Source organism: Lottia gigantea (genome assembly GCF_000327385.1).
Source record: "Lottia gigantea unplaced genomic scaffold LOTGIsca_105, whole genome shotgun sequence".
NCBI lineage: Eukaryota > Metazoa > Mollusca > Gastropoda > Lottiidae > Lottia > Lottia gigantea.
In genome coordinates, this window is record NW_008706876.1 from 499,022 (window position 1) to 514,710 (window position 15,689).

The 15,689-nt window shown below is 31.3% G+C and overlaps 1 protein-coding gene across 1 annotated transcript; it reads left to right on the plus strand.

Annotated features, from left to right (window-relative positions):
* Positions 1 to 10,723: 10,723 nt before the first annotated feature.
* On the plus strand, positions 10,724 to 12,358 carry LOTGIDRAFT_136271 (hypothetical protein; the record flags this gene model as incomplete). Its single annotated transcript, XM_009046703.1, has 1 exon — positions 10,724 to 12,358. A coding segment is annotated over one exon (1,635 nt), but the record flags the coding sequence as incomplete, so codon positions are not given.
* Positions 12,359 to 15,689: the final 3,331 nt, after the last annotated feature.

A 15,689-nucleotide genomic window follows, 5' to 3' on the forward strand; every position in this document is an offset into this window, starting at 1 on the left:
TTTTCCAGGTCATTACAACACCTCTACTTTCTATTCATAGAAGTATTAGCATTTTCATTTGCATCCATAAAAATCTGTATCTATGCTAAAATTACCTTTTTTGCAATCCTAATATACCAGACTTAATTCAAAAGTTGAATCCTAGAGAGAAAATCAATTTTTATGCACTCAATAGCTAGTAGAGTTATATATTCCAAAGAAAATCATTCAGTTGGAAATAAAGTGCTGCAGGCTCGTCTTTCTTGGCTAGGTTAAAAATGCATTATGCATTTCATTTTTAAAAAAATTACGACAAACACAAGAAGTATCAAATGGAAAGATTTTTAATTTGATATAGCTTAAGAAGGCTATTTAGTGCATGCAGACTTCTACGTGGTGTTTCAGAAAAGGTTCATTTAGTGCAAGTTTCAAATGAAATGTTTTGGGGAAAAATAAGGTTTTAAAATTCCATAGTCTTCCTTTACTATAAATCTTTAGACAAATTTTTAGGTATAACCCTGGTGGTGGTTTGTCAGAAAAGGTTCATTTAGTACATGCATGAACCCTGGTAGCAGAATTCTATCTGTTGTGTCAGAAAAGGTTCATTTAGTACATGCATGAACCCTGGTAGCAGAATTCTATGTGGTTTTTCAAAAAAAGGTTCATTTAGTACATGCATGAACCCTGGTAGCAGAATTCTATGTGGTGTGTCAGAAAAAGTTCATTTAGTGCATGAATGAAGCCTAGTAGCAAAATTCTATATGGTGTTTCAGAAAAAGTTCATTTAGTACATGCATAAACCCTGGTAGCAGAATTCTACTCGTGTCTGAAAAGGTTCCAGAATCCATTTTGAAAATGTAGACAAACATCAAGAAGGTCAGGACAACAGAGATGTGGAGAATTTCACAATATGCCTTCCAGGAGTGCATGGAATTAAATGGCAGAGAAAGATGGTAAAATGCCTTAGATTCCAGGGAAGGGGGTTTACTTCTTTTGGGTAAAACTTGTAATTTGAAGTTTGGATTGACAATAAATCTGTTGTGATATCAGTCCTTTCTGACACACCTGCTGTACCTGAGTTTCTATATTTTCAATGTTACATATGGCACCTTAAATTGAAAAATGGTAACTACAAAATATCCTGATCCATTGATGATGTAACCTGTGTTTAAATGAAAAGCTTTCCATCTTTAATGCCTGTAAGTACGCTTCTTAAAACAAACATTCTGAACTCTTCTCAAAATGTAGAAATTAGAATAAGTTCTACTTTACCAACTTCAGTAGGGATCTATCTATGCGAGCTGAAAATAGGTCAGTTGTCTGGGGATCACATTGCATGAAACTCTGAGTAACACCATGATTGTTTAGGTTGTTTTAATAATTCTTTTCAATGTTATACAGACAGCTTTGATTAGTAATATTTTTATTATAGATGTATTGCAACTAAGTGTGAGTTGAAATTAACATAAAGAATTGAAATCGTATCAGGTGCTGTTTCGTTAGAGTCTGGTAAACTTGTGTTTTATATGCCAATATCTAGATGTGTTCAATAAAATAAAAGACAGGCAAACCATTTCAGAAAGTTTTTTACTGGTCCATTTAAAGTTGATCCAAATAATGTGGATACTCTACAGCGCAATACAAAACGACACAGTCCAAAAAATAAAAAATACAAAAATAAAGTTCAGTGATGTCCCTTTCCTTGATAGTTGCTAAGTAACATTCCAACATTTTAATGTGGATGTATATTGCAGGCTGTATTGGCTTGTGAAAGCAATACAGGTCACAATTTTTCGTCTGATTTTAATGTAAATTTGGTGAGTAGGTCTTTACCAAACAGATCTTTGATAACTTGGGAATTTGGTTATGATTCAACATATATTATACAGAGTTTCAGCAAATTCTGAAAATATGTTATAAGAGGCATGTGGGCTGTACTGCTTTGCAACTGCTTGTTCTTGTTTACACAACAGTTAGCCAGTAAACTTGTGTTTTTGAATGGTTATACTAGATTTGGCCAGTAAACTTGTTTCGGTTGGTCCGTCTGTCCGTCAACATTTCTTGTGGGGCACAACAGAGACTACAGTATTCATCTGATTGTAGTTAGTATTTTGATTGACGATTTTTTTCGATGAACGGTTTTTGGTTATACTAGAGTTGATCAGTAAAATTGTGTTTTTGAATGGTTATACAACAGTTAACCAGTAAACTTGTGTTTTTAAATGGTTATACAACAGTTGGCCAGTAAAATTGTGTTTTTGAATGGTTATACAACAGTTGGCCAGTAAACTTGTGTTTTTCAATGGTTATACAACAGTTGGCCAGTAAACCTATGTTTTTCAATGGTTATACAACAGTTAACCAGTAAACTTGTGTTTTTCAATGGTTATACAACAGTTGGCCAGTAAAATTGTGTTTTTGAATGGTTATACAACAGTTGGCCAGTAAACTTGTGTTTTTCAATGGTTATACAACAGTTGGCCAGTAAACCTATGTTTTTCAATGGTTATACAACAGTTGGCCAGTAAACTTGTGTTTTTCAATGGTTATACAACAGTTGGCCAGTAAACTTGTGTTTTTCGATGGTTATACAACAGTTGGCCAGTAAACTTGTGTTTTTCAATGGTTATACAACAGTTGGCCAGTAAAATTGTGTTTTTCAATGGTTATACAACAGTTGGCCAGTAAACTTGTGTTTTTCAATGGTTATACTAGAGTTGATCAGTAAAATTGTGTTTTTGAATGGTTATACAACAGTAACTTAGCCAGTAAACTTGTGTTTTTCGATGGTTATACAACAGTTGGCCAGTAAACTTGTGTTTTTCAATGGTTATACAACAGTTGGCCAGTAAACCTATGTTTTTCAATGGTTATACAACAGTTGGCCAGTAAACTTGTGTTTTTCAATGGTTATACAACAGTTGGCCAGTAAACTTGTGTTTTTCAATGGTTATATTAGAGTTGATCAGTAGAATTGTGTTTTTGGCCAGTAAACTTGTGTTTTTTAATGGTTATACTAGAGTTGATCAGTAGAATTGTGTTTTTGGCCAGTAAAGTTGTGTTTTTTATTATTATACAACAGTTGGCCAGTAAACTTGTGTTTTTTAATGGTTATACTAGAGTTGATCAGTAGAATTGTGTTTTTGGCCAGTAAACTTGTGTTTTTTATTATTATACAACAGTTGGCCAGTAAACTTGTGTCGACTTTGAAGTTGACGATTTTTCGATGAACGCTTTTTGAGTGAATGTCCTTGACTAAGTAGAATCATGTCAAAATTTTGTTGTGGGCACAATAGAAGCTACAATTTTCAATGGATTTTGATGAAACTTGGTATGATCATTGGAATTGATAAGATGGTAGTCAAGGACAAATTTGACAATTTACTGATGAACATTTTATGAGTTATTGCCCTTGGCTTAGTAAAAATAGGCCTTGAGCTTTTATCTGATTTTAATGAAACTTGGTGTGATCATATGAATTGATGATATCGTGGTCAAGTCCAAATTTGTTGATATTTTGATGAATAGTTTTTGAGTTATTGCCCTTGATTTATGAAAAAATGTGTCAAAATTTCAACTTGAGCTCAATAGAGACTACAGTTTTCACCTGATTTTTATGAAATTTGGCGAAATGAAATGAATGGAGTTTTACATCTTATTTATTTATATTGATGAGATCTTGGTCAAGTTTGAATTTTGACAATTTTGCGCTTACCAATTTTTGAGTTATTGCCGTTGGCATTAGAGCAGTGTGATTAAGTAATTTGATATATTTGGGTTATTGATATTGATTTTAAAAAAAGTATTATGGAAAAACTAACAGTAATTATACATATCAATGAATTCAAACTACAAAAGCATTATATGGTTAAAGACTGTATCTTCATTTCTGAAAGTTGCCAGTGGGCATATGTTATCTTGTCTGCCAAGCTATCTTAACGGTTATACATCATTTGGCAAGTAAAAGTGTATTTAATGGTTATACAACAGTTAATTACAACATATCTATATTTTAAAATATTCAGTATAACTCTGGTGATTCACTGAGTAAGACAATCACTTACAGATCCAGAGTATGATTCTAGTCACGGTCTCTGACAACAAATTGTTATATATTTCTATTTCTCTGTAGTTGTAAACCTTGTATTGGGGACTGAGGTGATACATATTCAAGATGTCACATGATTTCAAATTGGCCAATCAACAAACTTCAACATACAGTTTGTTTTGTACATATGAACATGAAATTCATGTTCAACCTCATGTACTAAGCTTCAAAATGATTTGAATCCAGATCTTACAAACTGCCATACCAACACTGCCAAAAAATCAAATTGATATAATCCAATTAATACTACCACTACCAACAACTACCTAGTCTATGATATATGGCTCATGCTGGAAGCATCAAAAGTAACCCCTCAAAACCCCTCAGGTGGCATTAAACAGTCATGTTTTGAGTCCTTAAACTGCTGAAAACATGACTTACTGTCTCATATGTTTTGCTGTAAAGTTTCTTTATGATTTTAGGCCAATTTTGACTTAAACTAAACAATTTTAAGCTTGATTTTGGATTAATATGGACCGTTTTGGTTGAAATATCTTTTTGTGATGTCTGGTTTAAAAATCTCACTCTCGATAGAATTGGAAGAGTACATGTACTTTACAATAAAAAAACTTCCGCAATCAGTAGATTATAAAATATTGATAGCTCCATAAATTCCAATCAAATTGAAATAAGATTAGGCCTACAAGTTTGTTTCATTATTATTTTTTGTCGCTATCCATTGTAATCCAAAAATATTTATATACTCTGTTGACGTTCATTTTGACCAATCACAGTGCATCATGCAGAAACAGTGTCAAAATGTTTAACTATGAATTGTGGGATACAAAATGCCAAACGCAAAGTAGAGTGATGTGACCAATGAGATTATGAGAATGCTGATCGGTATGATCAGCATTCTCTCGCTAGTAAAAGTGATTCTGATTGGCTGGAGAGTGGTATATGATGTCTATAAATAACTTGAAATGTTGCCAGTATATGACCTTGGAATAATTGTATTAATCTAATTTTAATCAGATTGATGTTGTATTATAATAAAACCATTAAGTTGATATCAATGAAGATGAACTGTTTAGATCATTGAGTGGGATGTTTGCTTGCTAACCTGGGGTCGAGGTCGAGGGGATGACATGGGAAATGACGTTCAGATAGGACATAAACCAGGGCCCTGTGTGCTACAGGCTGCACATGCTAAAAAGCCCTTGACTGTTGGAAATAACAAAGAGTAGGAATTTAAGGTTGTAATATTGCGGTTAAGCAATGTTACGAAAACACAGGCACAGGCATGTAGGCGTAACCTCTAGTGATAGAGCAATGTTTGTGAAATTAGTTTAAAAGAGTGATATAGAATATTTGAAATGCAAATCCATTATCTTCCGAATCTGAAACAGGAACATTAATAACCATGGAAATCATGATAAACATTTTCACTGGTGAAACTGAGGAATTGTCCTATAGAGTAGGATTATTCCTGTTGTAGCTAAATTTTACTCATTGCACACTACATGGCATTGTCTATTTTCATTGGCCTAATCAGATGCAAAAAAGCAGGGACTTCAACACCATTTCCATTCAATTTGAATTGCATCATCAATATGTATTCATGAGAATAAAAGCAGAATAATATATTGTGTGGCCTAGAAATGAAATAATCATCATTATTAATTACATGTATTGTTCACTATGGTCTATAGATGAATCAAAAAGTCTGTTACATATTTCATACATTCATTCATTATTGTACAAGTTGGTATTTGTGTATGAGACAGTAGTTGTGTATCATGTGGAACTCTGGACTTGTATCCTATCATAATGACTATCTACAGTACAATACTAGTTATATGTACTATGACAACAGGTAATGGTACCGTAAATCAACTAGAGTTTTATTTTATTTCGATGAAATTAGGCATGAAATTTTAGTGTATTATGCAAAATTTTCAATGAAATGATTTTATATTTAATGAATGAAAAGTTGTAAAGTTGAATTATTTTTTGATGAATTTTTTCTAAATAATATTTTTGAATGAATTTTTCATGAAAAAGATTTATTAATGAATTTTTTGTTTTGTAATATTCTTGAAAGGAAAGATTTATTGACAGAAAATTTTATTTTTTAACATTCTGCAATTTTTCTTTAAACTATTTCATAATTAATTTATGAAAAGCAGTTGTTTAAAATTTTTTGATATTATTTATATTAATATTTAATATTTCTTAATACTTTTGAATTATTAATATTTTTCTGGAAATAGTTTTGAACTTTTACTTGAATTTTTTCTTAAAATTGAATAATCCTGAGCACATGAATGTCTAAATTTGCCATCATTTGCTATAAGTATGATATAAATGTCTATATTACGTGTCTATATTACAGATCAGAGCTTCGTCTGTATATAACATAGATATGTCTATATTACAGATCAGAGCTTTGTCTATATATAACATAGACATGTCTATATTACAGATCAGAGCTTTGTCTATATATAACATAAACATGTCTATATTACAGATCAGAGCTTCGTCTGTATATAACATAGATATGTCTATATTACAGATCAGAGCTTTGTCTTTATATAACATAGATTTGTCTACATTACAGATCAGAGCTTTGTCTATATATATACCATAGCTATGTCTATATTACAGATCAGAACTTTGTCTTTATATAACATAGATATGTCTATATTACAGATAAGAGCTTTGTCTAAATATATAACATAGCTATGTCTATATTACAGATCAGAGCTTTGTCTATATATAACAAAGCCATGTCTATATTACAGATCAGAGCTTTGTTTATATATAACAAAGCTATGTCTATATTACAGATCAGAGCTTTGTCTAGATATAACATAGATATGTCTATATTACAGATCAGAGCTTTGTCTATATATACCATAGCTATGTCTATATTACAGATCAGAGCTTCGTCTGTATATAACAAAGCTATGTCTATATTACAGATCAGAACTTTGTTTATATGTAACATAGCTATGTCTGTATTACAGATCAGAGCTTTGTCTTTATATATCATAGATATGTCTACATGTAAAATGGCAATGTATGTATGACAGATCAGAGCTATAAAATCTCATTCAACTTGATTAAATGATAAACATATCGTCAACTGTTAGCTTCCTAGTCCAAAGGAAGCGAGACAGGCAAGATTGTAAATTGTACTTTGTACTTGGAGTATTTTAAACTTTTACTGGAAACTGGTTAAAATGTGTGGCATGTAAATATGATAGATCAGAGCTATGTCTATATGTATTTCTATATATCACATATCAGAGCTATGTCTAAATTACAGATTACAGGTTAGAGCTGCGTCTATATCACAGATCAGAGTTTTGCCTATATCACACATAAGAGTTATGTCTATATCACAGACCATAGCTATGTCTACATCACAGAGCAGAGCTATGACTATATCACATCCATATATATATATATATATGTCAAATCTGTGCATTTTAAGAGCTATGTCCATATCACAGATCAGAGCTATGTCTACATCACAGATCAGAGCTGTCTAGATATCATCAGAGCTATGCCTATATCACAGATAAGAGCTATGTCTAAAATGCAGAGTTATATTGGGATAACAGAGACATTTTAAGACTACAAAGCCATATATATATATCCATGTTCATTGATTTGATAAAGTACAAATATGTGACTCTTTATTATATTAGAATTCCTTTTAACATATTATAGATGTTTCTTTAACAGCCTTGTTCATATTGATTGTTTTCTCCTGTTTTTAATTTAGATTTTTGAATCAAGATAGTTGTTATCATGTTAAGGAAATGTTCTGAATAAGTCATAAAGTCCATAGTGAAAAATTGCAAATAAATCTATTTTTTTGTCCTTAGTGACTGAGTGTGTTTCCCTGTGGTTACACCTTGTAGGTGAAGTTGATGGTACAATTATCAATAGAAAATAGAGAATAATTATCAATTGAATTTTATATCAGGCCATTTTGATCAAGTGCTCTATATACAAATACCGGTACTTGTTTAACATTTTATGCCCTTATTTCCTCTTGAGAGATGGTGTTCAGAGAATTAAACCCTTTGAACACTGATTGTTAATGAAATGAAATGTAGTATATGCCCTGAACTCCAAGTAATATAACTTCAAGAGTATTACATCAATGTTATGTGACATCAGGTGGAAACTGCTGCATTACCGACCGTTCTGGTATATATTATGTAATTATGAGGCCAGAAGACCGGCTGCTGGGGGTGAAAGCGTAAAGGGTAAACATGCTTGCTAAGGGATTCGGGTTCAATCCAGACAAAGGCAATGATAATATCAGAATTTTTAACCCAATTTCCTTATTATTTTACAGTTATATTTACATTTAAGAAAATGCAAAACTCCTTTTTACCACAAATATTCGGTCCTATGGTGGAAAAATAGATTCTTAGAACAATTTACAATGAGTATGAGAAAAATTGTTAATTGTCACTTAAAAGGGATCAGATATATGTGGCAAAAAAATCCTTTAAAAAATTCTTTTTTAAGAATTCTGTTCCAAAAATTTTTTTTCGATTTGATAAAGGCCATAGGGAAAATTTGTGGTAAACACCCCAGATTGGGTGTTATATTTATAACATATATTATAATAAGTTTTGTCCTCTGATTTCTGTCTTTGTAATTGTATGATAAATAGTTTTATCTTCTGATCTTTCTCTTTTTATGATATTTAATAAGTTATACACTTTGAATTCTGTTTATTTGTTATAATAACTTATACCTACTGATTTCTGTCTATTAAAGATAAGATGTTATATCTTTATTTTCTTTTAATTTATGATAAGGATTGTGTCTATTTTAAATGATAAGTTATATCCTCTGATTTCTTTATGTTTTATATTGATAAGTTATATCCTTTGATTCTGTCTATTTTAAATGATAAGTTAATATCCTCTGATTTCTTTATGTTTTATATTGATAAGTTATATCCTTTGATTCTGTCTATTTTAAATGATAAGTTAATATCCTCTGATTTCTTTATGTTTTATATTGATAAGTTATATCCTTTGATCCTGTCTACTTTAAATGATAAGTTATATCCTCTGATTTCTTTATGTCTTATATTGATAAGTTATATCCTTTGATCCTGTCTATTTTAAATGATAAGTTATATCCTCTGATTTCTTTATATCGATGATAATAAGTTATATCCTTTGAATCTATCTATTTTTAATGATAAGTTAATATCCTCTGATTTCTTTATATTCATGATAATAAGTTATATCCTCTGATTCTCTCCATACTTCTTAAAATAACATGTTATGTCCTCTGAATTCTGTCTATTTATTTTGATAAGTTAAATTATATTCTGCGATTTCTCACCTGTTTATGATGATAAGTTATGCCCTTTGATTTCTGTCTATTAATTATAAAAAGTTATATCCTCTGACTGATTTCTGTCTATTAATTATAAAAAGTTATATCCTCTGACTGATTTCTGTCCATTAATTATAAAAAGTTATATCCTCTGACTGATTTCTGTCTATTAATTATAAAAAGTTATATCCTCTGACTGATTTCTGTCTATTAATTATGAAATGTTAAATTCTCTGACTGATTTCACATATCAGAGCTGTCTATTTTGATAAGAATAATATATTCTGACAATTTGTGTTTATGATGATAAGTCCTCTGATTTCAATTTCTGATTATAAGTTATTTTCAAATATAAGTTATGTCCTCATTTCTGTCTTATTTAATGTCCTCTATATATTTCAGTTATATCCTCTGATTTCAAGTTCTGATTATAATTTATTTTCAAATATAAGTCATGTTCTCATTTCTGTCTTTTTTAATTATGTCCTCTATACTTTCAGTTATATCCTCTGATTTCAAGTTTTGATTATAATTTATTCTCGAATATAAGTTATGTCCTCATTTCTGTCTTATTTAATTATGTCCTCTATATTTTTACAGTTATATCCTCTGATTTCAAGTTTTGATTTCAAGTTCTGATTATAAGTTATTTTCAGTTATAAGTTATGTCCTCATTTCTGTCTTATTTATTTATGTCCTCTATACTTTCAGTTATATCCTCTGATTTCAAGTTCTGATTATAATTTATTTTCAAATATAAATCATGTCCTCATTTCTGTCTTATTTATTTATGTCCTCTATATTTTTCAGTTATATCCTGATTTCAAGTTCTGATGTTAAGTTATTTTCAAATATAAGTTATGTCCTCAATTTTGTCTTATTTAATTATGTCCTCTATATTTTTTCAGTTATATCCGGCCCGTAAACAGTGGCGTTATGAGCGGTGGTAGTAGTAGTAGTACAAGTGAAGGTCAGAAATTTCAAGCAGAAGGATATGGTGATTCGGTGATAACACAGTTAAATAAGTTACGTACTAATAAAGAGTTGTGTGACTTTAAAGTCTCTGCAGATGGACGAGTCTTTGAGGTAAGATAAAATTTGAAAATGGCACAATTCATAGTACTACAATGTTTTTTTCTTTCTGTCGGTCAAACTTACTGTCCAGTCAAATATGAAGAGAACCATTGCTTATACTACATTGTTTAATTTTCTGTACAGAAATTCCAGTTAATTTGATTATGCATACTTTTCATTTGTAGACAGTTTTCTACATTTTTTTCTTCATCACTATGGAAACTGTAGTTTTAGAAAAATTATCAATTTCAGGTACACAAAGCCTTGTTGGCCGCCACCAGCGATTATTTTAGGGTCATGTTTGGTGGTGTCATGGCCGAAAGTAAACAAAATGTGGTTGATCTCAAAGGTGTGACAGCAGACGGACTAAATCATGTGATTGATTTTATCTATAGTGGTGAAATGGCACTTACTTTAGATAACCTCACAGAAATCATTAATACAGCTAGTCATTTACAAGTATCCAGTGCAATTGATGTCTGCAGCAATTTCATTACGTCACTCATGACGTTTGAAAATGCAGAAGATTTTCTCAACATAGCAGACACCTATTCTCTGGATAAAGTCATGTCCCACTGGGATTCGATGATTCAGGATAAATTCTTCGAATTCACCCAAACTCAGGCCTTTTTGAAATTGGACGCAGAAAACCTTGCAAAACATTTGGAAAGGAATACTCTAAGATCTACCTCAGAATACAGACTTTTTCTCAGTTTGGATAAATGGTTTCGTTTCAATCCTGCTCGCATCACTACAGATGCTCCCAATGTTCTCAGTCATATTCGGTTCGCCCTCATGTCAGAAGGTGAACTGGCCTCAGTCAGGGAAAGTGATATCATTAAACGATGTCCTGGAGCTCAACAACTCGTTGCAAAAGGTTTTTTCTATCATAATGACTGTAAGAAAGGACACCCGTCCATAGAAGAAGTTTCCAATGTAAGAAGCAGTGCTCTTTGTTTGGTTCTAGTCCACCATGGAACCCCTTACATGCCATTTCAGGTTACTGCATACAACCATCATGCAGGATTATTCTACAGTATCTTTTCTGATGTGGATGGAAATCGGGACTGCAGAATTGCATCTGTCGATAATTTTGCATATATTTGTCGTGTTGTGGATTATGGTGGTGGTTCCTTGATGAGTTCCTTATTTCGATTTGATCCTCGCCACCTAGTTGGCCAAGAACTACGTCCAATGAGTCGACCTCGTTTAGACTTTGCTCTGGTTTCCTTTAATCGTTGCTTGTATGTGTTTGGTGGTTCTACAGAACAGTTTGCTATTCTGGACTCTGTAGAATGTTACAATGTTTTAACTGATTTCTGGGACACAGTACTACCTCTTCCTACACCAGTTCATTCTCTAGCTGCAACTACATTTCGCTCCAAGATCTATTTATCAGGCGGAGTGTCCGGTCAAGAGAGACAACCTACCAATTCATTTCTCTGTTTTGATCCCACAACTCAGAGATACGAAACTAAACCGGGTATGTTCTATGCCAGAAGACTTCACGATATCGTTGGCTATGAACAAAGAATATTTGTTTTAGGAGGAATCCCACGTCCCGGCATTCCTCTACATGGTCAAATTCCCATAGAATGTTTTGATCTTCGTACGAATCAGTGGACCATGCTCTCCTCAACTCTCAGTGGAAGATCTGTAGGACACTACATCAATTTTGAAGGACAGATCTTGTCTTTAGGACATGAACATCACAATGCTACAGAAGATGAAATTTGGCTCTACGATGCAGACCTGGATGACTGGTCCAAATATGCAAAAGCTCCACAGCGAACCAGCCTCAATTCGGCAATGTGTACTCAGTTATTCATCAATTTTGATGATGAAAAAATCTCTAACAAATATATGAAGGAAAAATAGTATTGTTATTTTATTGTTTAACAGGGCTTAATATAGGAATTTTTATATTTTCCACTAGTAGTTTTCTTATTTGGCTAGTATTTTGCAAGATTAAACTAGTAAATTTTATATTGAGCTAGTAATTTTCTATATTTAGCTATTAATTTTCTATATTTAGCTATTAATTTTCTATATAAGGCTAGTAATTTTCTATATTGGGCTGTTAATTTTCTATATTGAGCTGTTAATTTTCTAAATTGGCCTATTAATTTTCTATATTGTTGTAGTAATTTTTAAAATTGGCTAGTAATTTTCAAGATCGGCTAGTAATTTTAAAAAATTGACTAGTAATTTTCATATTGAACACTTAGTTCTCATATTGGATAGTTATAAATTATAGAAAATATAGCCTCTTATTGGAAAAATGACCCTAATGGAAATCTTTCAGAGAATAAAATGAAAATTATCTAGCTATTTAATGTCCTACATTAAGCCCCAATATCATTTTGATTTAGATTACATTCAATTTGCATGCTTCTTCTTCTTATAGTCATTTTAATGTTCATATAAATGTTTTCAGGTACTCGCATTCCCATTGTAGTGATATCCATGTATTGTAAATTTTCCAAATATTCTGAGTAAAAGTGTTTGCTCTTTAACATAGATGATATCCTTTAGGTACTGAAGGCAAGCAATAAAATCACCTAGACATGTACAGATACAGAAACCAGTAAAATTTCTTTACACTATTTGCTTATTTGTATGAATATGGATTGCTAGGTGCTATGTTTCTAAATATTTCCTGCTTTAGCTTAATTTCGGTATCACTTTTCAAAATGAGAATCTGACAACTGGTTGGTCTAAAAGAAAATCTGGGACCAAATTGACGACACTCAAAGTTTCAAGACATTAATAGTATAGTTATCTGAAACGGTAATTAGGTATATTTGAATTGAGCTCTATCAGCTAGTCAATGACTATATGCCTATAAAATTATTAACTTTTTCTTATATTCTGTTTCCTGATTTGATATTGATTTAAATTCAAATGTAATGTAGATAAATGTAAGGCCTACTGTTCATTGACCATTTAAACTTTTTTTTTTTTTTTTTTTGCACAGCATGAGCAACTATATTTACTAATAAAACTAAAACTCAGTTATTTTCAGACTTATCTTGTATGTGTAAGAAATATAGGGTATATAAATATAGATTTAATAATTTTGTTCATATAATAGAAAAAAGATAATTCCATAAAAATGCTAAGCTATGTGATGATGGCATTTTTATTAAAATTGCATTATGCAAAATGTGGAGTGCAGACAGGTTATAAGAGCTAATAAGTTTAAAATAATGTATTTTTAATACGCTATAAGAAAATAATGTGTCTCGTATGGAAATATTAGGTTGATAACCAACAGTTTCATTTCATTTAATGATATAAAAAAAAATTCTTTGATGATACGTTTTGGTTTGTATTGAAATTAATGTACATTGTCCTGTTGTTGAAAGAAATCTCTAACCTATTTTCTCTACAATTATTGTTGAACCTATTTTTTTTTTTCGTACCATAGAAAGTAATATCACACTTATTGCAATTATTATGTGTTAGTTGAAAGGATCTTCTTGCTTCTTTTACTCTAAATCAGATAGAATAGAGCACAATTTCACCTATCTGTGTCACTTATCACTCAGAAATAAAATACAGTTCAATTCAATTCAACAAAGAATTAAGAGTGAAAGATTAATTTAAGATTATTTTTTCAATCATTTCTGAAATTTAATTTTTAAATGGGTTTTAGCAATTGTGAGTACGATATATAGACACAGTTTTATGGAATAACAATCACTGGTTGAAGTTTTATGCAACGTTTTGATGTGTTTTCCCTGTCGAAATGCTGTATAAAACTTTAACCAGTGATTGTTGTTCCATTATGAAATTGGTATTTGAATTTTGAAAATTTCGGGAAATTATCACATCGTTAACATTCTATGCACATTTTGTTGAAGTACTGGGGAACCTGATTATAATTATGAAAGTGACACAGAGAGCTGAAATCAAGCTTTTATCAGCTGATAAAATTGATATTTGGAGTTTTATACCCTTTAAACTGTCACCAATCTCATTAGGTATTAGAGGGTAAAAGCCAACACTTAGCCGACTCAGAGGCACTGGCAGAGGTATCAGAATTTGTCACATCTAGAAGATGATTTGATCCCACGCGCCGAATTGCCTAGCAGACAAAGGTTAATGGAAAAAATGTATATGTCGGTCAATGCTCTGTATTGTTGATGATATGGTAATTAAATATTCATGTTATTTAAGTTATAATAATTGATATATTGATAATACAGAGATCATGTTTTATGACTACGCTGAAATATTAATGACTTAAATAATAATCATGTATAATTAATCATATCTCTTGACATGCCTTTATTATTATAAACTTGTCAATTAATATGTAGTCCCCCAATTTTCATCTTTTTGGGAGGTTTGGATTATTGACGGTAAGCCGTAAGGTTTGTGACATTGTCAGTAAGGTTTGTGACATAAACAGTAAGGGTTGTAATATTGACAGTGACATTTGTACTATTGACAGTGAGACTTTGACAAGGAAGTATGATTTTGACAGTGTAGCCTGTATTATTGACATTATGGTTTGTAATATTGACAGCATTACCTATATTATTGACAGTGAAGACTGTATTATTGACAGTGAGGTTTGTATTATTGACAGTGAAGTTTGTGTATTATTGACAGTGGGTCTGTCTTATGGTTTGTAATATTGACAGTGTTACCTGTATTATTGACAGTGAGGTTTGTATTATTGACAGTGAGGTTTGTATTATTGACAGTGAAGTTTGTGTATTATTGACAGTGAGGTCTGTCTTATGGTTTGTAATATTGACAGTGTTACCTGTATTATTGACAGTGAGGTTTGTATTATTGACAGTGAAGTTTGTATGATATAGCATATTTTGCGATTAGTAAAGTCATCATACACTTAGTTTTAGTTGATTTTCAGGAACCACAGTTGTCTAATTGAAAATTGGAATGCTGCAAAATGATGCTATCAGTGTCCCCAATACACATAATTTTTTTAGAAATCCTTCTTTACAATCAGTTAAAACCTAATATAGGGTATTCTATTGTATCTGAAGGAAAAATTCAAATCCAGGCATCTGTATGGTACATCTATTTTGCAAAAATGAAAACATGAAATGGATTTCATATCACATTAATTCTAGCATTTATTTCAAGTTTCTAACTTGACAAATCCTCACTGAATACGACAATGATCAAAAATTCTAAAATGAAATATTACTTGGTGACTAAGCTTTTAGACTCT